This window comes from Cygnus atratus, chromosome 1, assembly GCF_013377495.2.
Source record: "Cygnus atratus isolate AKBS03 ecotype Queensland, Australia chromosome 1, CAtr_DNAZoo_HiC_assembly, whole genome shotgun sequence".
In the NCBI taxonomy this organism is placed as follows: domain Eukaryota; kingdom Metazoa; phylum Chordata; class Aves; order Anseriformes; family Anatidae; genus Cygnus; species Cygnus atratus.
Genome location: NC_066362.1, coordinates 165,757,604 through 165,781,890, shown reverse-complemented (window position 1 = coordinate 165,781,890; position 24,287 = coordinate 165,757,604). Strand labels below are relative to the sequence as shown.

The following is a 24,287-nucleotide window of genomic DNA, read 5'->3' as shown; positions in this document are numbered from 1 at the left end:
CATACAGCTGCACAGACATGCACACAACACAGTGGGTGAACAACTGGCTGAAGAGTTGGGCTCAAAGGGTTACAGTAAATGGGGTAACATCAGGCTGGTGGCCAGTCACTAGTGGGGTTCTCCAGAGCTCAGTTTTAGGGCCAGTTCTCTTCAAAGCTTTTATCAATGACCTGGGCACAGGAATTGAGTTCACACTAAGTAAGTTTGCAGATGCTACTAAATTAGGAGTCATTGTTGATTCCCTTAAAGGTAGAGCAGCCTTACAGAGAGATCTTGTGGATCCTGGTCTAATGGAAGGTGTCCTGGTCTAGTGGCTGTCATCCCTGCCTATGGCAGGGGGGTTAAAATTAGATGAGCTTTAACCCAAACCTTTCTATGATTCTATGATTTTGATAGATTAGAGGGCTGGGCAATCACCAACCATATGAAAATTAACAAGAGCAAATGCTGGATTCAGTGCCTGGGATGGTGTAATTCTAGATACACAAGTGGATGGAGAGCAGCCCCATGGAAAGGGGTCTGGGGGTTTTAGTTGATGGTAAGCTCAGTATGAGTCAAGGGTGTGCCCTGGTGGCCAAAAGGGCTAACTGTATCCTGGGGTAGAAAGCTAACCAGGGAAAAGAAGTGACTGTCTTCCTATAGTCAGCCATGGTGCAGCCTCACCTCAATTACTGTGTGCAGTTTGGGGCTCCACAAAATAAGGATATTAAAATATCAGAATGTGTCCAAAGGAAAGCAACAAAGATGGTGAAAGGTAGAGGGCATGACTTAGGAGGAGCAACTGAGGTCACTTGGTTTGTTCAGCTTAGAGAAGAGATGGAGAGGTGACCTTATAGCTGTCTACAATTTCCTCATGACTGGAAGTGAAGAGGGAGGTGCTGATCTCTTCTCTCTGATGCCTGGTGATAGGACCAGAAGGAATGCGGCATCAGGCGAAGTTAAAGCTATGTCAGGTGAAGTTCACATTGGATATTAGCAAAAAGTTTTTCTCCAAAAGGGTGGTCAAGCACTGGAACAGGCTCCCCAGGGAAGGGGTCATGCCCCAAAGCCTGTCACTGTCAATGTTCAAGAAGCGTTTAGATGATGCTCTTAGATACGTGGTTTAGGTTGGCCTGTACAGAGTGAGGAGTTGGATTCCATCCTCATGGGGCCCTTCCAACTCAGATTATTCTATGATCCTATTTAAGAAATTACTGTTTCTGCATTATCTCTTCCCCTTTACTGTCCACAACAGAGTTGGAAGAACGAGAGTGTATGTTTACACATCTGTGTAAAGTCTGCCACCTTAACAGTAGTGCTGATAAAAAAAACTAAGTTTTGTAAAACAATTTGGAAAATAGTACCAGTGTATTCCAGATTTGCATTGGCAGTCTTTCTAAAACAGTCTGCTTTAAAATACCACTCTCAAGGATGGTCAGAGGGCTGGAACACCTCTCCTATGAAAACAAGATGAGAGAGTTGGGGTTGTTCAGCCTGGAGAAGAGAAGGCTCCAGGAAGACCTTATAGCAGCCGTCCAGTACCTAAAGGGGGCCTTCAGGAAAGCTGGGGAGGGACAGTTTGTCAGGCAGTGGAGTGATAGGACAAGGGGAATGGTTTTAGGCTAAAAAAGGTAGATTTAGATTAGATGTTAAGAAGAAATTCTTTGCTCTGAGGGTGGTGAGGCACTGGACCAGGTTGCCCAGAGAAGCTGTGGATGCCCCATCCCTGGAGGTGTTCAAGGCCAGGCTGGATGGGGCTTTGGGCAACCTGGTCTAGTGGGAGGTGTCCCTGCCCATGCCAGGGGGTTTGGAGCTAGATGATCTTTAAGGTCCCTTCCCACCCAAACCATTCTGTGGTTCTATAACATAGTTGATGATTTGAAGCTATTTAACACCTTATTGTCACTCTGTGAGATATTTTTAAGTATCAATGCAGAACAAACAAAAAAAATAGAAATTATATTCAGCAATATACTAAGAAAAGTATTTATACCTCAAAAACACCAAGGTATCATATCAGTATATGAAAGTACATCACAAATTCTCATTCAAGATCCTGACTAATCTCTATAACGTATATAAAATGTCATCCCTCTGCAAATGTTTGCCACTACAGGTAAATTTTCCACTATCTAGAGACTGCTGCCAACACCTTGACACCTACACACAATATATTTTTTTTACATTATGTAAAAAGTTGAATGTTGTGGACCCTTTCAACTCTATAAACTTAGGATTTATTCTTTTTCAAACATGTATCTTCAAAAACGTATCATTTACTGCTTGCTTATTTTACTATCGGAAAGGTGTCAAGTCTGCAACAGAACAAACTTGAAAACAAAATTTCTTCACCTGTGCAAAGTTAGGGCTGAAAACTTCACCAAGTCCATTTTGTGAGATTTAAATGAGATTGATAGTATATATCTAAGACAGCAGGATACAAACTGGGTAGGACAGAACAAGAGCTTTTTTTCCAAGTGCCAGCTATGGTATTCTTAATTTTGGGGGGAAGGATGCTGTCATTGGAGGTTCTGCATTTCTGTGAACCTGCATAGGCTGTTTATGAAGAGGAGCTGCATAGTGGAAACAGAATCACAGAGTGGAAACAAGGCTTTAGATAAAATGTAATTTCATGTTGTTCTGTCTGTATTGGAACATTCAGATCTTAGCTGTTGAGGTTAGTTGTGGTCATGAGCACTGGGAGTGCCAGTTGTGCTAGACTTTGAGGTTGCTAAATATATTTTAATTGCACAGGCATGTCTAAACTTTGAGGAAGATAGTTAAATTTGAGCTGTGTTTCCATTTTCTTTGTGGATATTTATTTTATTTGAATAACATCTTGAATATTTGGCATTCAACTGTACTAACTCTTTTGGCACTTTCCTCTCTAGATATGCCTTGAAACCAATGCTCTTTCATTACGAAATGTTATTGCAGAATTTAAACATTTGTTGTCCGTAGTTTTTTCATTCATTCCTTTTGACTGATTTTTTTTAATTTCATTTCTAATATGCAGTTTGAATGTATTAATATTTTTTTCATATCCTACCTTCTTACAGAGTATTGATCTTAACTAATGGTATAGTCACTAGCACCTTAGGTGCTTCATGAAAAAACTTGTTTTTATTTGGGTTTCAGCATAGTTTCTCTTCTTATGCATGCTAAAACTAGGAAACAGCTGTTTTATATGTTGCCAAGTTTTGACTTATACATTTATTCTTCTATGGCAATACTTTTTTTTTCTTTTTAAGTTTTTATTTACTTATTATTTCAGTGGTTTGTTTCTCTGAGCATTGTGCATACTTTAGTGTTTTTGACAGTGTATCTGGTATTACTGCTGTATACAGTATGCATATGTTTCTATATCTCGAGACCTATATTCAGTGATCATCTTCAATGTACAGGATTTTATTTGTGAAGTCAGTACTAAAGGTAGCTACAGTACTACTTAATTATTACTTTAACTTGGTTTTGGTGGGTTTTTTTTGTTGTTTTTTTTTTTTTTTTCTGCGCAGCATATCGATTACTGCTTCACTAACCAAACGTGTTTTCCTTCCAGTCAGTTTTATATTTTCAATGTTGTTTTCGATTTTCAAGTACCATATCACTTAGCTTTCTTGTTAAGCTTTAGTTCATATACAGACCTTCGTAACTTTTACTTTTGAGTATATGCCTTTTTGTTTAATCTCGGTGGGTTAAATCCCAAATGCTAATGGCATATTACCTTTCAGTAATAAGTAAATAATAAGAATCTGCTATATCTTAAATAATACATTTTGTAATTTGTGCCTTTTACCATTCTATAAAGGAACGTTCTTATTTCAGATTGATTACTAAAATCTGAATCCAGTTAAAGCAACAAAAAGAAATTCATTCATGCTTTGTTGACTGCTGTGTATTAATTTTTGTAGCTGTTACATTATTTTTTGTAACTTTTGTAATTTAAAATTATTGTAGCTCTTTCAGAGAGGGATTCACAGAATTACTAAGGCCTTAGGAGAGTGTTATAATGGATACCTGAGTGTAATCTGGTACAAGATCATATAGGTGAAAAAACAACTAATTTTTAAAGTATTTTAATTTCTCCTATGGAAAAGTTATATTGATGCATTATTGTTATTTGATATCATATTGCTGAACGTTTTACATGTGTTGTGTTTTTTTTTTTTGCCTTCTTCACAGCTGTGATGCTGAATCCCTGATCTTTTCATTATTCATTGTCACAGGTGCTTACAAAGGAATTTTATAGTCTTCAGTCTTCTAGTGAAACACGCATTATTGAACTCCAAACACAGAATTCTGAGTTTCAGGCAAGACTAGATACTTACGAAAAACTTGAAAAAGAACTTGATGAGATAATAATGCAAACAGCAGAAGGTAAGTTCTGACACAAATCATATTGTATCTGTAGATGTTTCTGTGTTCTGACAAGATGTCTTATTTCTCATGGCACTTGGAAAGTCTTAGAGTGTCTCCCTGCCTCCTCATGCCTGACGATTAAGATGCAGTAATTACTTTGACAGAATATATTAATGACAAGTTGTGGTGGTTTTATGCAGCTGGGCAGCTGAACTCCACTGCAGCTGTTCTCTCATTCCCCCTCCTCAAAGAAAAAGAGAGAGAAAATACGATGGAAAGGGCTCAAGGGTTGAGATAAGGACAGGGAGATCACTCAACAATTATTGTCACGGGGTAAAAACAGACTCAGAATAAGAGAGATTAATGTAATTTATTGCCTTTCCCTAGCACACTAGAACAGTGAGAAACTAAAAGCAAACTAAAAACTCTCTCTACAGTTACCTTAAAGGAGGCTGTAGCAAGGTGGGCATTGGTCTTATCTTTCAAGCACTACTAAGTAATAAGACAAGAGGAAATGGCCTCAAGTTGCACCAGGGAGGTTTAGGTTGGATATTATGAAAAAATTCTTCACTAAAAGAGTTGTAAAGTATTGGAACTGGCTGCCCAGAGAAGCAGTTGAGACACGATCCCTGAAGATCTTCAAAAAACGTGTAGATGTGGTGCTTAGTGACATGGTTTAATGGTGGACTTGGCAGTGCTAGGTTAAAGGTTGGACTGGATGATCTTAGAGGTCTTTTCCCACCTAAATGATTCCACGATTCTATGAAAAATCCCCTCCCCAGCCACCCTCTCCTATGTCTTCCCCCCAGGTGGTGCACGGGAATGGGGAAGGGGGGCTGCGGTCAGTCCCTAATGCTTCATCTCCACTGCTCCTTCACGGTCACTCTCTGCCCCTGCTCCACGTGGGGTCCCTCCCACGGGATGCCATCCTTCCCGAACTGAGCCTGCGGGGGCTGCCCACAGGCAGCAGCTCTTCAAGAACTGCTCCCACATGGCTCCGTACCATGGGGTCCATCATTCAGGAGCAAACTGCTCCAGCACGGGTACCCCACTGGCAGCAGTTCCCCCCAGGCCCCCTGCTCCTGTGTGGGCTCTTCTCCACAGGCTGCAGCTCCAGCCCGGGGCCTGCTCCCATGGGGGCTCTCCATGGGCCGCAGCCTCCTCCAGGCCACATCCACCTGCTCCACTGGGGGCTCCTCCACGGGGGGGCTGCAGTGTGGAGATCTGCTCCATGTGGGACCCATGGGCTGCAGGGGGACAGCCTGCTCCACCAGGGGCCTCTCCACAGGTCGCAGGGGAACTTCTGCTGCGTACCTGGAGCACCTCCTGCCATCCTCCACTGACCTTGGGGTCTGCAGGGCTGGTTCTCACTCCTTGCTTTCCCAGCTGCTGTTGCACAGCAGTTTTTTTGTTGTTGTTCTATTTTTTTCTTCAATCTGCTTTCCCAGAGGCCCAACCAGCATTGCTCCCTGGCTCAGTTCTGGCCAGCAGCGGGTCCCTTTTGGAGCCAGCTGGAGCTGGCTCTGATCTGACATGGGGCAGCTGCTGGGCTCTGCTCACAGAGTCCACCCCTGCAGCCCACCTGCTACCAAACCCTTGCCACGGAAACCCATTACAGAGGCTTCTAAATGTATTTTTAAATATTGATCAAATAAACATGAATTTAGATGTATGGATATTAAAAATCATCTCACTTCCCCCCCCCTCGTTTCTCTTTTGCTTATACTAATTATCCATTATAATTATATATGACTTTTTTTTTTAAGATTCTCCTATTATATATTTTGAATACCAGGAAACTGTCTTTGTTGACAAATGATTACAGGTTTAATAATACAATAGAGTAATAAATGTGAATATTTGAATGAATTGCAAAACAAAACAAAAAACAAAAAGCTTTTTCTTGTGTTGAATTAATAATAATCAGACGTGAAGTATTTGCTAGTGGCAAATCAGTCTGTTCCAAGTACAAAACCATGGATTAAACTCAAGTCTGATTATTTTGGAACACTTTTATTTCTGGTTGGCCAATATCTATTCTCAAATATAGTAGAATTTCTGTGAAATCCCTATTGATATGATTCTTAGCTTGAGCGAATCCACAAAGCAAGTGCTTTCTAATTCAAAACTAAGACTCTCATCTTGAGGTCTTTTAGCCAGTGTGTGAACAGATTAGACTATTTTTAAGATTTCAAACTAATCTATATATTTCCTTGTCCTTCTGTCTTCCTTTCCTTCTCAGAAAAATAATTACAATTTTTAAATAATGTTTTCCAGGTAGAAGATAGTTGTATATGTTTTATATGCAAACAGTAGTGTATATAGCTATGCATATATTACTGGGGTATAGTGACACCTGGCAGTCTTTCAGTAGCTACAGTGTGCATACTTTTATTCATTTTATACACTATAGAATGGCATGACAACCCAAAGGTTCCAGTCTGACCATAAGTATGTTTGCTATATACATGCTTATGTTTTAGTAAGTAACATGTTTTTGTTTTTAAAGTATGTATGAACTTGCCTAAGGAGTATTTATGTATTAATGCAGATTTTTTTGGCCTTAACTATTTTTTCCCCAAGAAGAAAATTAGGTTCAGAATACTGTTGTTTGTTTGTTTGTTTGTTTTTACATGAATTTACATTTTCTTACTGATCTTATGATGGCAGTAAAGATTTTTACAGAACTGAATAATTCTTAACTTCTTGCTAAATAGTCTAATGTGTTTTAAATATAATTTACATTATAAGATACAGAATATGATTTAAAGAAATTAAAGTTTACAAATGTACTGGTTCATTTATATATAACCACTGTTTATTTTCTGATTCTGTTGGAGGAAAAAGGGGAGTTATAGTACAATATTATTTTAATATGTTTCAATAACTTTGTTTTTTCTTACTATTGTTATTGTATCTTTGACACTGAAATTTAAGGGTGATACTAGTTAACACTGAATTCCAGCACCAAGGTGAACTTCTGAGGCAAATCGGAAAAAAAAAAAAAGACATTTCTTTTTTAAAAATACTTAGAGAATACGGACATACTTCCCCCTGTGTCTCAAATTAAGTCCTAGCATTTACATGTCAAAACTAAAGGTCAAAAATATTTGAACGAAAGGAAATACCATTATTTTCAAATTTAATGTGTTCTAGAAATGCTCCAATCAGTATTTCAGAGAAGATAAACTAAACACTTCTTTACATTTCAATACTATGTGATTTTTTTTCCTCTACTTGAGTTATGAAGTTTCTGCTGTTTTACACTATGTGGGGGTGCTGAGCGGTTAGGGGTGAGCATTGGATTCTCTGGACTTTTTAGTAAGCTGTGCATTTTCATGTTCAAGGTATATTTTGTCATATAATCATATAAACTTTTTACTTTGGAGAATGTGCATGTGGAAAAGATCACTGAATTTTGACTTTTATTCCCTCATCATGCCTCACTTTATTAATATTGAAATAACATGAAACAGCCTCTTCAGGAAACTATCAAGAATTTGTATAGCCACTCCTTAAAGCATTTGAGTGGTTTCCACATGAATATCAACAGTAAACTTTCTTGGCATCTCTCTCTTCTTCCTTTTCAGGGTAAAATCTCCATGTTGAAGGATTTTTGTTGTAGACTAGTCATTTGATTGTCTTGCTTCCTAGTGCTTGGAGCTTTTTAAGAAAAAGATTGAGACTATCGATATCCTCACAATCATACTTTTTTGCTAAGTAGTGTGAAAAATGACAGTAATAAGAGTTTCCCCTCACTAGCAAAAATGTACGTTTTATATCACGATGTCAGGTGAACAGCCTGAAAGGACAAAAAACAAGATGACACAAGCACATACCAATACAGAATGCTTCTTTGGCTTGATATCTACTATATTTCCAAATTTTTTGGTGTGTGTCTTCCTGATCTGACATTTATGTGGGCAGTACTGACAGTTATGGATTTATTGAGTAGAATCTCATTGACACTTTTCTAAGAAATACAGCCCTGAACTTGTAACCAAAAAGGTGGTTTGTGAGAAAGGTGGATTAAGTTATTTTTATGTTTTTCACCACCTGAGGTATTTCAGCCCCTGAGAAATTTCCTATCGTAACTAAGCCTTAAAAATCTGAAGTTCTGGTGCCTTCTTAATTCCACAACAGTCAAGTTTTTCTGTCCTACTTACTGGAATTTCTATATTGTTTTTCATAGAATCATAGAATGGTTTGGGTTGGAAGGGACCTTATAGATCACCTAGTTCACCCCCTGCCATGGGAAGGAACACCTCCCACTAGACCAGGTTGCCCAAAGCCCCATCCAACCTGGCCTTAAACACCTCCAGGGATGGGGCATCCACAGCTTCTCTGGGCAACCTGTTCCAGTGCCTCACCACTCTCTGAATAAAGATTTTCTTCCTAATATCTAAATCTACCCTTTTTTAGTTTAATACCATTCCCCCTTGTCCTATCACTCCACTCCCTGACAACGAGTCCCCTCCTGCTTTCTTGTAGGCCCCCTTTAGGTATTGGGAGGCCGCAGTAAGGTCTCCCTGAAGCCTTCTCTTCTCCAGGCTGAACAACCCCAACTCCCTCATACTCTCTTCATAGGAGAGGTGCTCCAGCCCTCTCTCTGATCATCCTTGTGGCCCTCCTCTGGACTCATTCTAGTAGGGCCATGTCCCTCTTGTGTTGGGGACCCCAGAGCTGAACACAGCACTCCAGGTGGGATCTCAAAAGACCAGAGCAGAAGGGGAGAATCACATCCCTTGACCTGCTGGACACGCTTCTTTTGATGCAGCCCAGGATATGGTTGGCTTTCTGGGCTGCAAGTGCACATTGCCAGTTCATATTCAGCTTCTTGTAAACCAACAACCCAGCTCCTTCTCCTCAGGGCTGCTCTCAATCCATGCTCTGACCAGCCTGTATTTGTGCTTGGGATTGCCCTGGCCCAGGCGTAGGACCTTGCACTTGGCTTTGTAGAACTTCATGAGATTTAGTTTATCTTCTATTTTTACACATCATATAATCTCAATTTGCTTAAAATTTAGATGTTAGGTTAGATCTGCTTTGTTTGGATGAGTTCATCTGCCAATAAATATTTAGAATAGTATGCAGTTGTTAAATTTACAATATTCAATTATACTACAGCATGCAACAAAGATGGTGGAGGGTCTAGTGGGCAAGACATGTGAGAAGCAGCTGAGGTCCCTTGGTTTGTTCAGCCCAGAGCAGAGCAGGCTGAGGGGAGGCCTCATGGCGGCCTGCAGCTCCCTCACGAGGGGAGCGGAGGGGCAGGCGCTGAGCTCTGCTCTCTGGGGACAGCAACAGGACCCGAGGGAACGGCATGGAGCTGGGACAGGGGAGGGTCAGGCTGGGTGTTAGGGAAAGGTTCTGCACCCAGAGGGTGGTCGGGCACTGCGACAGGCTCCTCAGGGCAGTGGTCACAGCACAGAGCCTGCTGGAGGTCAAGAAGTGTTTGGACAACACTCTCAGACATACGGTCTGATTTTTGGGTGGTCCTGTGTGGAACCAGGAGTCGGACCCAATGATCCTTGTGGGTCCCTTCCAACTCAGGATATTCTGTGATTCTATGTTGTCTCATAAATTCTATTTTAGAGGCACACTACAGTTAATGTTGTTGTCAATAATGATAAGAAAAAGGCCAATGGGTAATACTAATTAAGTTGACAACTTTTTTTTGTATTTTCATGAAGGGTTTCAGTTAATATTAAAGGTTTCCAAATTGTAGTAAATGTTGTGTCAGGGGTATGCAAATGGCATAAAGTCAGTGAGCTTTGCCAAATGGTGGCAAAAGAGGAAGCATCCCCTAATTCTGCTTCTGTGGAGGTGCTTGTTGAAGCCATGAAAGAAGCACGTTGACACAGACAGTTGCTAATTGATCAGGTGTTACTGGAAGCTATGCTCAGCAGTAGTTTGCTGCTTCGAGACTACAAGTCAAGTTCAGCATGTGGGAGCAGGACATGTAAGGAGCATGGGACTGATGAGGTGGCAAAATGTTTGGAGTCTCATTGTAGGAGACAGATTGGTTTTATGTCTGGTGATAGGGGAATATTTGGAGATTAATGGGTCACTGTTACAGTTTGCAACTTACTGTTACTACTGCTAACGACAATATGCACAGCCATTTCCAGATGCATTACAAAGCTAGCTAAGTCTAAGCCCTGGACTATATCATGAATATTAAAAGTGAAAATACTTAGAAAACTGTTGATTTAGGCTGAAGAGCTTATCAGTAAAATTGAATTTCTTAGTCATCTTGTGCACTACTAGAATGAACTTAATGTTCAAACTGTTGCATTGTCCTGGTTTCAGGTAGGACAGAGTTAATTTTCCTCCTAGTAGCTGGCAGGGTGTTATGTTTTGGATTAGGATGAGAAGAGCGCTGATAACATGCTGATGTTTTAATTGTTGTAGAGCAATGCTTACACCAAGCCAAGGACTTCTCAGCTTCTCGCTCTGTCCTGCTAGCGAGCAGGCTGGGGGTGCAGCAGGAGCTGGGAGGGGACAGACCCAGGACAGCTGACCCAAACTGGCCAAAGGGGTATTCCATACCATCTGACGTCATGCTGAACAATATATAGGGGTGGCTAGCCGGGGTGGGGGGGCGGCTGCTCGGGGATAGGCTGGGCATCGGTCAACGGGTGGTGAGCAATTGCATTGTGCATCACTTATTTTGTACACAATATTACTATTAATACTATTATTATTATTATTATTATTATTATTATTATTATTATTATTATTTTTCCTGTCTTAATAAACTGTCGTTATCTCAACTCACAGGCTTCACTTTCCCGTTTCTCTCCCCCATCCCGGAGAGGGAGGGGGGAGGGTGAGCGAACGGCTGTGTGGTGTTTGGCTGCCAGCCGGGCTAAACCACAACATGCATTTATCGTGTTGCTTTTATAATTAGAATTTCAAACTTTCATTTTTGAAGTTCAAAGTAAGTATTTAGCTAAAATAATTGTTATCGCAAAGTATTGATATTTGCAAAATATCATAATTGGTTTATGTGGTAAATTCAGAAGACAGCCTGCAAATTACAGAATAGTGGATGTTGCAAGAGGCCCCTAGAGGTCATCTAGTCCAACCTCTGCTCAAAGCAGGTCCATCAGGTTGCTTAAGAAACTTATCTAGTCAAGTTGTAAATGTCTCCAGAAATGGGGATTCAACTACCTTTCCTAGCAACCTGTTGCAATATCTGACCACCCTCATAATAAAAACCTCTCTCCTTTTATCTAGTCAGAAATTTCTGTGTTCCTACTTAAGGTCATTGCCTCTTGTCCTAACTGCACACTTCTGAGAAAAGTCTGTCTTTTCACTGTAGCTTCCTGTTTGGTAGTGTGAGACAGCAAGAAGATCTTTCTCAGCCTCTCTTTGTAAATCATGTACTGTGGGTCCTTTATGGTCTTGGTGACCCTCTGCTGGACTCAATACAGCAATGTCTTCCATGCATGGGGGAGCCCAAAACTGTACATAGAATTCCACATGTAGTCTCACAAGTACTGAATAGAAGGATCATATCCTTTGACTAGCAGTGTGCACTCTTGCTAATGCAGTTGGCCTTGTTTCCTACAAGTTGATTCATGGTCAGCTTGTCCACCCAAAACCTTAAATCTTTTCCTGCAAAGCTGCTTTTTATACAGTCAGCCCAGAGCCTGTGCTAGTGTCTGGACTTACTCCATCCCAGATTTGGGACTCTGTATTTGCCTCTGCTTAACTTTAAGGTTATTGTCAGTCAATTTTTCCAGCCTGTAGAGGTCCCTGTGAATAGCAGCCCTGTTCCACAGTCCATGATACCACCTCCCCAATCTGGTATCTTTCTGAAACTTGCTGAAGGTGCACAGTATCCCATCGTCTGCATTGTTAGTAAAGATTTTGAGCAGTATTAACACCTGAGAGATGCCAGTATTGAATGACTGACTCAAAGTTGGACTTCGTATGACTAATTTGAGACCAAAGGTCCATCCAATTTTCCACCCACCCAATGGATGCTGGTTTGGCTTTAAGGATATTATGAGAGACTGTATCAAAGGTTTTGTCTTTACACTTGTCAAGGTGAACAACTTCTGCGTCTCCCTCTTACTACCACTCATTTCATCACAGACGTTTATCGGGTTAGTCAGACATGATTTGTTTTTGCAACCTGTTCCCAACCGTGTTCTTGTCCATACTTGGAAGTAGGGAAATTAGCTTCATAACTTTAACAGAGACTGACGAGAGACTGACTGGTTTATCATTTCACAGAATCTCTTTCTTGCCCTCTTTGAAGATGGGTATGGTATTTGTTTTCCTCAGATTATCAGAAATTTCTGATCATCACAGTCTTTCAGTGATGGTGAGCAGCCTTGCAGTGACACCAGCTCTCTTAGCAACCTTGGATTTGTCTCTTCTGATCCCATGGACTTGTTTATGTCCAGCACTCCCTAATTTTATCTTCATCTACTTTCTCATGTATGCACAGAAAATGCATTATTTAGAAAAAACGAACAGCAACATATCTTTGTTCTGCTGAATTAAGCTTGTAATATTACTTTCTATTTTGTGACCATACCGGTAGTGAATATTCCAGGGCACTGACCTCTTTTTTTATTTTTTATTTTTCCTACTTTTATATTATTTATTACTTTTTTATTAAGTCCTATGTTAATTCAAAAATAAAAAGTGAAAAGCCTGCCAGTCTCATAAAGTGAATGTATGGCACTGTATTAATGCTAATTGTCAACAAAACTGTTCAGCTAAAGCCCAAAAGGTTGTGTCACTTTACAACAACTGAAAATCTATCTTCTAGAAAAAAAAAAGTGCACGTATATAATTATAAATAGAATCACTTAGAAGTTTGTAAGTTCTTACACTGTAATTGTATTCTTCAAAGGACACCTTAATAGTATTACCTTTCTGGATTTTTTTGCAGTGGAAGATGAAGTTGAAGCTGAAAGGGTTCTCTTCTCATATGGTTATGGTGCTAATGTTCCTACAACAGCCAAAAGACGACTAAAGCAAAGGTAAATAGGTGGCTCCTGAATTTACTTGTTCAAGATAATGTAAATGAAGATGTGTGTAGTATGTTCTATGTTAGAAACTAGCCAGTTTGGTTAACATAAAGAGTCATTTTAATGACTTAAGAATACAGAAATAAAGTGAAGAGTAGGACCTGTTAATGTGGTTTATATATATTAATGAGCATACAGATATTTTTCTAGATTAAGATTTTTTTCTTATTTTTCAGAAAGATTAATTTTAATTGTATAAAAACTAAGCAGCTATAAAAACATACTAGTTACATTCTTCATATATATATATAAAAGGAAATAAGTTCTTTAATACCTTCAAAATTATTTTGTTTATTTGCAACAAAAACATATCTGTCAGGAAATTAAGAAGGCCAGAGTTTCAGAGCGTCTTGCTTCATCTTAACACCCACAGTGTTTGATTCTGATTACATGTTTAAGTTTGCTCTGATCCTATTTGATCAATAAATAAAAATGACATGTAGGCTAAATAGCATAGCTCTTGATCATAGTAATTTTAAAATAATAAATTTACAGTATGCATTATCTTTAAGAAATAATGGTGACATTTGAATAGTTCATTGCGTGCATAATGTGTACACAGCTGTGTACATCTCACTGTGAAAGATAGGGAATGTAGTTTTATTTACAATATTTTATATGATTTATAATATTCTTAAACTTATTCTTAAGCAAAAAAAATACTTGGTTGTTCAAAATATATCCATATAGTATAAAAAGAAAACATAACCTAAGATTAAAGTCATGGAGTAGTGGGGTGATTTAGGTTGGAAGAAGCATGTAAAGGTCAGTGGGGTCCAACACCCTGCTCAGAGCAAATCCAATTGCTCAAGACCTTTTACAGTTAAGTTCTGATTATAGATGAAGATTCCACATCCTCTACAATATCAGGTCAGAGTAACATGTTTTTTTTTGTCTCCAGCCTGACAGAGAAGACAACAATTAAGAAGGTTGTTCTCTCAGTATTAGACTCATTCTTTGCATTTTGAGTGTGCCTACAATTTGCTTGAATGCAGGAAAGTACACTGTAATTTGTGTTAGTGTTAGACTTTGACCACACTTTCTTCCATCAAAATGAGAAACCCCACCATTATTGGTGGACACATTGGAATAGAGACAAGATAAACATGTCGCACAACTCCACAGGATATATATCTAGCATTCAGCTATCTGTGTTTCAGGAGCTGGAAGTGCAGCTTTTGTCATGTATGGCTGTTTGTTTGGTTTTGCTACAAATGTGTGTTTAGTTGGTTTTGCCCTCTTAACCTCCTGCCCCCCCCACCTTCTCCAATAAAAAGAAGATTTAATGTCCTTTAGGACAGTAATACACTATGATAGTTACTGATGAGAAGTAAGGACAAATGATGGCCTCTTCATTTTTGCAGCAAAGATTTATGGGCTGCATACTGTCTCTTCCATAGTTTATACTTGTTTTTCAAGTAAGTGTTGTCAATACTGTCAGTCATATTAGACCTGTCATGCACTGAGTTGCATATTGCTGTCACAAATCATAAAGTTTTTATGTAGTACTTAAGTTTGGCGTAGCTTAGTTTACTCTTTTGCATTTTTATGCCTCATCAGATTGTTTCCTAGTAAGATTTCTTTTTATACTGCATAAAATTCAAGCAAAAAAGGAAAAAAAAATCCATAACCTTGTTGTATGTCTGTTTTAGGAGACTAGTGGGAGCATCTTTGCCTAAAATTTCAGTTCCTTCCTCCTCTGTCAATAGTTTGGGAACTTTTCTGAGTTTCAGCAGCTTTCTGAGTTTCCTTCTTTTTTCCTACCATGTTAGGTTCGGATTTATTAGATGCAGGTTATGTACACGTTCAAGGATTCTTCTAAATCACTTTTGAATGATGAATCTGATGATCAGTAAACTGGGATTTCAGAAATGTTTAGAAGATAAGTTCCTGAGCTTAGAAGTGGCTCTGTAAGAATGTATGCATCATAACTCCTTTTTTTTTTTTCCAAAAGACATTGACAGATAAAGCTAATTTCAATTCTTCATAATGATGTTGGAGACTTCATAGATTTTCTTTATCTTCAAAAATTAAGAACCTTAAAAAAGCCATAAATGTGTCTGTATGGTCTACTTGCTGCTGTTCTGACTCAAGGATAGCTGCCATGTAGAAAAAGTGTGTGATGCCTTTGGCTCCAAATCTTGAAAGCAAAGTCTCTCTGACACCAACTTTTATGTTTAGAGCAATTAAATAACTACAGGTACATTTTCTACTCTCTGGAAAGAGAATCTATTCCAAATGTGAATAATAATCTGGTTTTTAATTCCAGACCTTTGGAATCCTAAATGAAGAGCTCTTCTAAATTCACAACACACACTTCAGTGTCAGATTAAAACTTTATACAAAACTTATCTATTCAAGCATAGTGCATCATGGAGTCTATACCTCTTTGCTTCTACTTTTTCTGTGCTATTTCATGTCTTTGGGCATAGGCACTGTAAATCCATACTAGCATATTAAACCCATCTGGGAACATTCTCAAGCATTGAGACAAAATGGCATGTAGTAGCCCACTTACTCTCAAATTGAACTCTCAGCGTAAGTTAACTGCATGAGAACTACTTAACAGTAATGCTTGCTGGCCCACACTAACCCCTCCACTGTGCATAGAAACTGTTTGGGAGAGTGTAAATTAGCAAGTGCCAGAATGCTAGCAGGGATACTCTAGTGGTTTGCTAACAGTTATCACATCCTTGAGCACTGCATAATTTTCTGTTGTAGTCGGAATCAAAGTTTTCCAGTCTTTGGAGATACAGTACCTTTGTCCCTTTTGCTTTAAATTTAAGGTAGTCAAAATACATATTGAAAAGCATACTTGAAATACATGCTTGTGCTTATCTTTAAATACTCAAAATTCAGGTTAAGTTCACTGAATAGTTGTAGCTGGAAAAAATATGAAAACTAATGCATAAAAAGACTAATGCATAAGGTCCCTAACTAGAGATATTAGAGAAGTGGTTGTTTTCTGGTTTGTACTGGATGGGATCCTAACAATCTCATATCTCTTAAACAAAACTCTGAATAACTAGTTTGGAGGATGTCTCTTTCCCTCAGTTAATGTTTACACAGTCTGATGCTCCTTGTAGGAGTAACTGAGAAAGAACCAACCTCTTAGTGAATGCTGTTGCCAATTTCAGGTCATTCCTCACATACAAGGTGAAAGTAAGATTGTCTGTATGAAAGGGTAGGTTTATAACACAAGTGAAGAATATTAAGACTTCTGCCAAATCTAAAAGTGTATTCCTTTTTACTGAGGAAAAGGTGGTGGTTATGACTGGTCAAATTTTCAGAGAAAGTATATATACTCATCTAGTTATACATAGTCTAAATCTCAGCTTAGGTAAATAAAATTTTCCTGTTCGTCAGCTGTAGGCCACTTAGGCTCACGTAGGTTCAGTATTGTGGTCAAGAACTAGATAACACTGCTGTATTTTATATGGAGACTCAAAGTCTTAGATTTTCAATTTATGGACAGTATGCATTCAGATTCTATGATCTGGAGTTACTCCTCCCTTTCTTTGATGTAGAAGTTTTTGAAAAATGGTACACATTTGACTGGAAGGATAGATTGTTGTGTAGAGCCATCAGATGAGTGGTCAAGGCACGTTAAAAAGGGATGCGTATTAGCCCCATGTATCTTTCTCATTTTTAGAACTCCGAATTATCTCGTGTCATAGTTGTATAACAGATTGGTTGCTGGAATACCTAAATATGGAGGGGTACAGCGATAGCTTATCTAGATATATTTTTCACAATAAGTAGCCAAACTACTGAATCCTACAATCCCATCATTCCAGGATACATAAATTTAGACATCTCATCATAGGTTTAGTGTAGAGATTTGGCATCTAACCTCCCATTATAGTCAATCGAGTTCTAAGCAATACAGTCAATGGAGTTTGGAGTACATTTCAGCTCATTGTCCAAGAGTCCACTTTAGTGGAATATGTTCAGGCTCTACTGACTCTATTGAATAGGACTAAATGACTGTAATAACAACTTGAAAGGCTAGGTTAGAGATCTGGAAATAGGCCCTGCAATTGCCCATTGAATCTTCCCATTGCTGTCTATAGAACAGTGCTCTTGAATTGATGATGAACTTCTCTAATTTTGGACACGAAACATGCAACAAGATGAGGTGTTCAAGTAGCTGAATAATTAATTTGTGGGTCTGTTAAATAGTTTATTAAAAATAATAATAATAAAGTGGTGATACCATGTAATTAGCATATTAAATGTCAGACAAAACGTTTTGCCTCTGTTTAGAAAATGATCAAGTATTACATTTTTGCTGTACCCCTACAAAATGTATATTGGTATTTTTTAAAACTGATTTAAGGAGAAGCCACTTAAAGTGATTACTTAAAGTGCTAAAAAGGTAAATGCTCGTAATTAATTGAAACATCCTGACATGATTATTTCAATTGCATAGATTGTACAAATAATACAGGTAATTACTTTGTAAGAAATACTACAATGGCATAACTATGGGAATGTTATTTCAGTGCTGTTAAATTCTATAACATTTTCATTGGTCTTTAAGCTTTGACCATTCTGCTTGGTTTCACTGCGTAGTTTATGTATTAATATTTAAATATTGGTGAAAAATTAAGGCAATCAAGTTCTTAAGTATAATTGTGAGAATTTCTTTTGCATATTTGGGAAAAAAATCAACTTGAGCTTGCTTTTTGTTGGCACAGTGTTCACTTGGCAAGGAGGTTACTGCAGCTAGAAAAGCAAAACTCGTTGCTTGTAAAAGATCTGGAACATCAGAAGGAACAAGTAACACAGATTTCACAAGAGGTAAATTACTGCTACAAAAAAAATCAAATCTGTAGAAACTATAAACATTGCAGAACAGCTGTTCATAAAATGTAATATTTTCTAAACAGTGTTTATTATCTATTTGATGTCAAAAAAATGGCCTCATAATTAACCAAAACTCTATGTTAAATGTTCTCAAAGAAGTTTATATTGTGTTTTGAAATGAAGATCAAAAGAGGGATTACTTTATAGGCTACACAAGAATGTAGGCCAGACAGACAACGTTCTGATTTCTGAACAGAAAACCAGCTAGCCAAACTAGTTTGTTCTGTTTGATAGTTAATTGTTCAATGAATACCTCATTACTTTTTACACAGCTCTGCCCTTAAATCACTTTTGAAGATATTTCTGTAAATCCTTTTGTACTTTGTTCAGCTCTTGAGTCATTTGAATATACAAATCTAGGGAATGTTTGACATTAGCCATTTAAAAAAAAAGCAGCTAAAATTAACCTTTTTGACAATGTTACAATGAGTTAAATTTCATGATCTTTTTAATGTCTGTATGTAATAGCTGAAATCGCATATTACACTGACACACAGAATAAACACTAAACAAAAATCATTTTGCAATCTCCTGGAAGTAGAACTATTTTTTTAAATTATTTTTAAGATTGTCTTCCAAGTTTCTCATAGGAACCAAACAACTGCTAGATTTGCTGTTAGATATTGCCACCATATGAAATTTCCAGGCTAACTGCTTTGGGAATACAGTTAACAGTTGAATTTTTAAAGCCATAGTAATTATAAATTGATAACTATATGAAAGTTATCTTTCTATTTACAGTGCAAATGCTTGAATTTTCTGCATATTTAAAAAACTTGGATTTTATGTATTTTATATGTATTTATATTTATATATGTAACTATATATATATAATTTCAGAGGAATATATATATGAACAGTGTATGTTTTTGTGTTTATTTTTTTTTGACTAATACTACAACTTATTATGGATTCTTCCAGTTATATGTTAGTAATTTGTATTTGGTTAAAATATACCTTTCAAATGTCCTTGACTTGAAGACATGAAGTGATTAAATCCAGTCGTATCCTTGGTAGTTTCTTCTATCGTTAGCCTTACACTATCATTAATAAAATATGTGCTTTATTTCCCTTACACTATCATTAATAAAATATGTGCTTTATTTCCCAAAACTGTCTTGTTTCCACTTTCATAGATTTCTCCTTACCACTGGTTTTATTTACATTTGCTTCTAGATCACTCATGAAAGATTTAGAATCACTGACCTTAATTCAAATTCCTGCTAAATTCCACTAGAATATCTTCACGTCATTTTTGGAAGAATTTCCATGAGATGTCATGTAGCCTTTTCTTGATCTTTTGTCATATAATTGTATATTTTAAATCAGAATGTGATTCAGTAGTAAGTTAAATATCTTGCAGATAGCTAATGCACAGCTACTAAGCCTATTAAGCATGTATAAAGTTAAATTAATTTCTGTTTGCTAGTTTTACTGTATGCCTTGAGCTAGGATGGATTTTTACACCAAGGTGTCTTGTTTCTTGAAAATTTTTAAGAAGCAAAACAGATCCTGTAGCCTACATCATGCTCAGGTAGCCCATTACTATTCCTTCAATTGACAGTTGGTTCAGACATCTAGGTGAAAGTTGATGACAAAGTGATTGCACCAACTTTTGTTTTGAACTTGAATTACATACTGGAATCCATACTTGGATTCTGCTGCAGTATTTATGATACAACCTTTTAAAAACTTTATAAAGAGGGGAAAAAAGATTACAATAACTACAATGGGTACTCATTGTAAGATTCTTTTTATGGAGTATTCTCAGCCAATTGCTGCTGAGGTTTACACAAAGGAGAGCTTTATAGAAAAGGAATCATATTGATCTTCTTGTAAAGTTTAGCCTTACCAAGAAGAAAATACCCACTTCTCCATTCTTTAATTCATTTGATGGAACTATGGTACCCACTTGAAAGTTGGAACCCAGTGGAAAAGCTCAGCTGCTGAAGAAAACTTACCAGTCTTCAGTTAGTCCCATTATAGTTTTTCAGGCTTTATTTAAGTGTGCAGAATCTTATCTGTTCTCAGGTCTTAAAAGAATGACGCAGGAACACATAAGAATTTTCAAAATTTAGGCAGAAAGAAGTTCAAGTTGCTAACAAAAAATAATACTTTTGCTCAATAATAATGCTTAATTCGTTTGTATATGTGTATATGAGTAAAACTGATTTAAGAAATGCATTTAGCGCTTAATTTATTATGGTTTAACAACAATATCTTTTAGGTCTATAGAATCAAATTAGGCAGAAAAGCACCACTATGGAGGGGGAAGGGATAGCTGTTTTTAGTAAATGTGATCTGTTCTAGCTAGTAAAATTAACAAGTGAATAGATGAGTTAGCAGCATTGAAACAAGCTTACAACACCTCACTTGTTCTTTCCTACTGAAGTATTTCAAGTCTTATCAAGGAGAACAGCGAGGAACTTCACACTGTAATGACAGAATCCTTTGAAATTTCTTAGGCTATCAGGAACAGGTTCTTCCAAACAAGAGTTGCATTAATTTTGTTTCTCCTTTAATGGCAGCCTCAAGGTTTTATGCTGATATTTTTAGATCATCCTAGACATTAATGCTCCATGTCTTGAAATTATCTCTATGTCATGTAAAGACTCCTTTTGTTGTCTTCCTGAAATGGATCTCTTTGATAGCTTCTCCTGTCAGAAAACTAATAGCTTATTTTTTTTATTGCTTATCAATTTATTGAAGATTTGTTTCTTCAAAAAGATTGTTGCCTCTTATTTTTACTTCTCTACAATGAAATTGGAATTTCACTGTGGACTAGAGTAACTTCTTTAACTAATTTATTTAAATATTTAAAGATTCGTATGAATTTTAAGATATGCAATGTTAGTTTCTTTCATTACACTTTTTAAAACATGAGGTGAAGATAAGTCTCCTTTTAAAAAGGTCAGTATGTTGAACAAGCAAAGTTTTGTCCAAATTCTGTTTTTTAATAAATACGAACCATTACATTGCAAGTTCTTTGTACATTTGACAGAGTAGAGAGTATTATAGTAAAACTTCAATAAAATATAATGGAATCAGAGAAGGAAGGAAAAGCACTTAGGCAACATAGCCTCTTGTTTTGAAAATTTGGGAATGAGAGAAAAATATGACCTTATGAAAGTCCTGAAATGTTACTTAGGCTAGTTCTGTAGGAAGGTGGGTATTTCGTTTTGTTTTGTTTTGTTTTTCTTCTTTTTTGGAACAACAGTGTATAGCACAACTTGCTCCTGAGTCTGATTTGGCAAATGCAGATTGTGTAATCTATTCAGAAATTTTATAAACTAATTGGAAAGCTTAATGATTAAATTCATTCCATTAGAGCTGTTTATATCTAAACTTTAAAATATTTTAATTTATTTTCTTTCAAATCTGGTTAGTGTTCTTGACTTGTATGTACTCCAGCAACTGAAACTACTAAAATCTGGATGTTTGATCTTAATTCTGTATATCGTTTAGTGAATGCTATTGTTACACTGCTCAGGATACAAACCATATCAATTAATATTTAGCATTGCATCTTATTGCTTTATTCCTAGTGATCCTAATTTGTGCAGGGAATAAGGCTAGAAAGGTTCATTTCCTATGCGTAGGTATGACAGGTCTTTTATACTACTCTGTTAAACATCCTGTTGGATTTTACAGTTCATATACAGCAATCGATTAAAGAAGAAGGGACTTTTTTCCATTATTATTGTGTCTTTATTTAGATTCAATTTCCAACATGAAAATTCCGTTGTGAGAGTATATTATTTTAAAAATATGTCACTTGTGGTCAATACAGCGAACAAACGGAGGCCTTCTGTATACTCCTTTTTTCATAAATGGAAGCTGTTACATTAAAACACTGAAATATGCAAACTAGGGGAATATAGACGCTGGTAGCATGATTGTAGTGAAATTATATAGTTTGTTGCAATTTTGTGAGTTAACAGGTTTGGTTTTTATATTATTATGCAATTGGTAACAATTGATTATGATTCAATAATAAAGACATCATTGTGCCTTATAAATTTTAAAATTAGTAATGCTTTTTTTTGTTAGCTTGACAGAGCAAATTCTTTGTTGAGTCAAGTTCAACAGCCATATAAATACCTCATTGAAACTGTGCAACAGAGAGATTCTCAAATAAGTCTACAGAAGGAACGTATTGCACAACTTGAAAAAGATGTCAGGTAATAAAAATTACTGTTTCTTTATTTTAAATTGAAATTAAAATAATTTATGTATTTATCATTAGAAAAAAATATGTTATTGTCCATAAAGTAGCAGATGTAGACACTCCATCACTGACTAAGTCCAGTTTTTATGCTGGAACTCTAGCATCTGTGAATTCTCTTATACAGTCATAAAAATAGGCTTTAGGTTTGGAAAAGAAGGAATGAGGGAGTCAGGTTTAAAATGAATCTGGAGTTGAGAAGAGTTCTCAGGAAGTACAGGAAAATTCAGAAGAGTAGAAGGAAAGAATGACATACTAGATGTACAAAAGTAAAAATAAAGAAATAAAATCACAGAAACATAAGATTAGTCTACTAGCAAAAAGTAACTCAGGTGTGACATGAGCAGGCTTCATGTAGTGTAGACTCTGATTTGCTGTTCTGTCCAGCTGTCAGAACTCTCAGATCACTGCGCAATTTCCCACCATCAAATACCTTTATAAACTGTGTTTACCATTTGGTTCCCAGCTAAACTGTTGTAAAATAATTTGCCACCTGATTTTCAAGGAAGTGGATAGCTGTGTCCCACTGCACTACAGAAGAATAAATGTTTTATCTGTTAGGCATTTTTGCGGTGTCTTAGTTTAGGAAATGCACATGGTAATAATTATGAAACATTAACGCAAATAAAAACACAGTTTTTCCAATAAATCTGTTAAAGCAATGAGAATAGAAAAAGTAAGTCTTACCATAGCTAAATACTTAATCCTACATAGTGTCTTACATATAGAATCATAGAACCAGTCAGGTTGGAAAAGACCCATAAAATCAAGCCCCACCATCAACCTAACACTACGAGGTGGTGGACCCAAGTCTATCATTAAACTGTGTTCCTAAGTACCACAGCCACATGTCTCTTAAATACCTCCAGGGATGGCAACATCTCCACTTCCTGTGTCATCCTGTTCCAATGCCTAACCACCGTTTCCATGAAGAAATTCTTCCTAATATCCAGTCTGAACTTCCACTGGTGCAACTTGAGGCCATTTCCTTACGCATTCATTCAGAGTGTTTGGATTGTTTGGGACAGCGTTTGCTAAACCTTAAGGATGAATACCTAAAAAGGCTTATTATACAAATAAAACTATACTAAAAATAATATTTAGAAATATCTGAAATCTTCACTCATAGTCCCTGACAGGGTATGTTTCACTGGGCTTATTTTTAATTCAGTAAGAATAGATTATTTAATTTTATTCCAGAAAAAAGTGTTTTATTATGTTCCTAGACTTGATATATTACAGCAAAAACCTCAAAGATAAATTATATTTTTCCAGAAGATGAGAAATCACAATAATATCTCCATATGCAAGGTCTTACCTTCTAATTGTGAATAAAATAATCAAAGAATTGGTCAGTAGCAAATTAAGTTTTCAGGTATAGGTGACTTGAAAACTTTTTTTTTTTTTTTTTTTTTTTACTATTCATGTAGCAGTAGTTTACTATTTGTATACTCCAAAAGTCTCTCAAAAGCTAGGAAAAAGTAAACATCAGAACATTTTCAGTCCTACATTTCTTCATATGAAGTCATTATAGGTGTTTAACAGTAGATTGGTCAGTTCATTTCTGAAAAATATATGTTTCATGCTATTAAAATATATAAGAACTTAAATGCCTTATTAGCATTTATTCTCTTCAATTTTTGTAGCTCATCACAAATAATCTGTATGCCCAGATATTCTTCCTAAATTTAGCCTACAAGTTAAGGCACTTAAATTGGGAACCTGGTCATGTTAGCTTTCCTTAGTAGCCCATGGAGGAAGTAGCATCTCCAAAAAATAATTCAGATTTGTGATGGAGTGAA

The 24,287-nt window shown here is 36.8% G+C and overlaps 1 protein-coding gene across 3 annotated transcripts in view; it reads left to right on the top strand.

Annotated features, from left to right (window-relative positions):
• PIBF1 (progesterone immunomodulatory binding factor 1) overlaps positions 1-24,287 on the top strand; it is a 126,808-nt gene that overhangs the window by 73,302 nt on the left and 29,219 nt on the right. For all 3 annotated transcript variants that reach the window (XM_035561224.2, XM_035561227.2, XM_035561225.2), the window contains exons 12-15: positions 4,206-4,356; positions 13,253-13,343; positions 18,092-18,194; positions 22,311-22,441. In XM_035561224.2, coding sequence (XP_035417117.1) covers positions 4,206-4,356; positions 13,253-13,343; positions 18,092-18,194; positions 22,311-22,441 — 476 coding nt within the window. The remainder of the gene's footprint in view (positions 1-4,205; positions 4,357-13,252; positions 13,344-18,091; positions 18,195-22,310; positions 22,442-24,287) is intronic.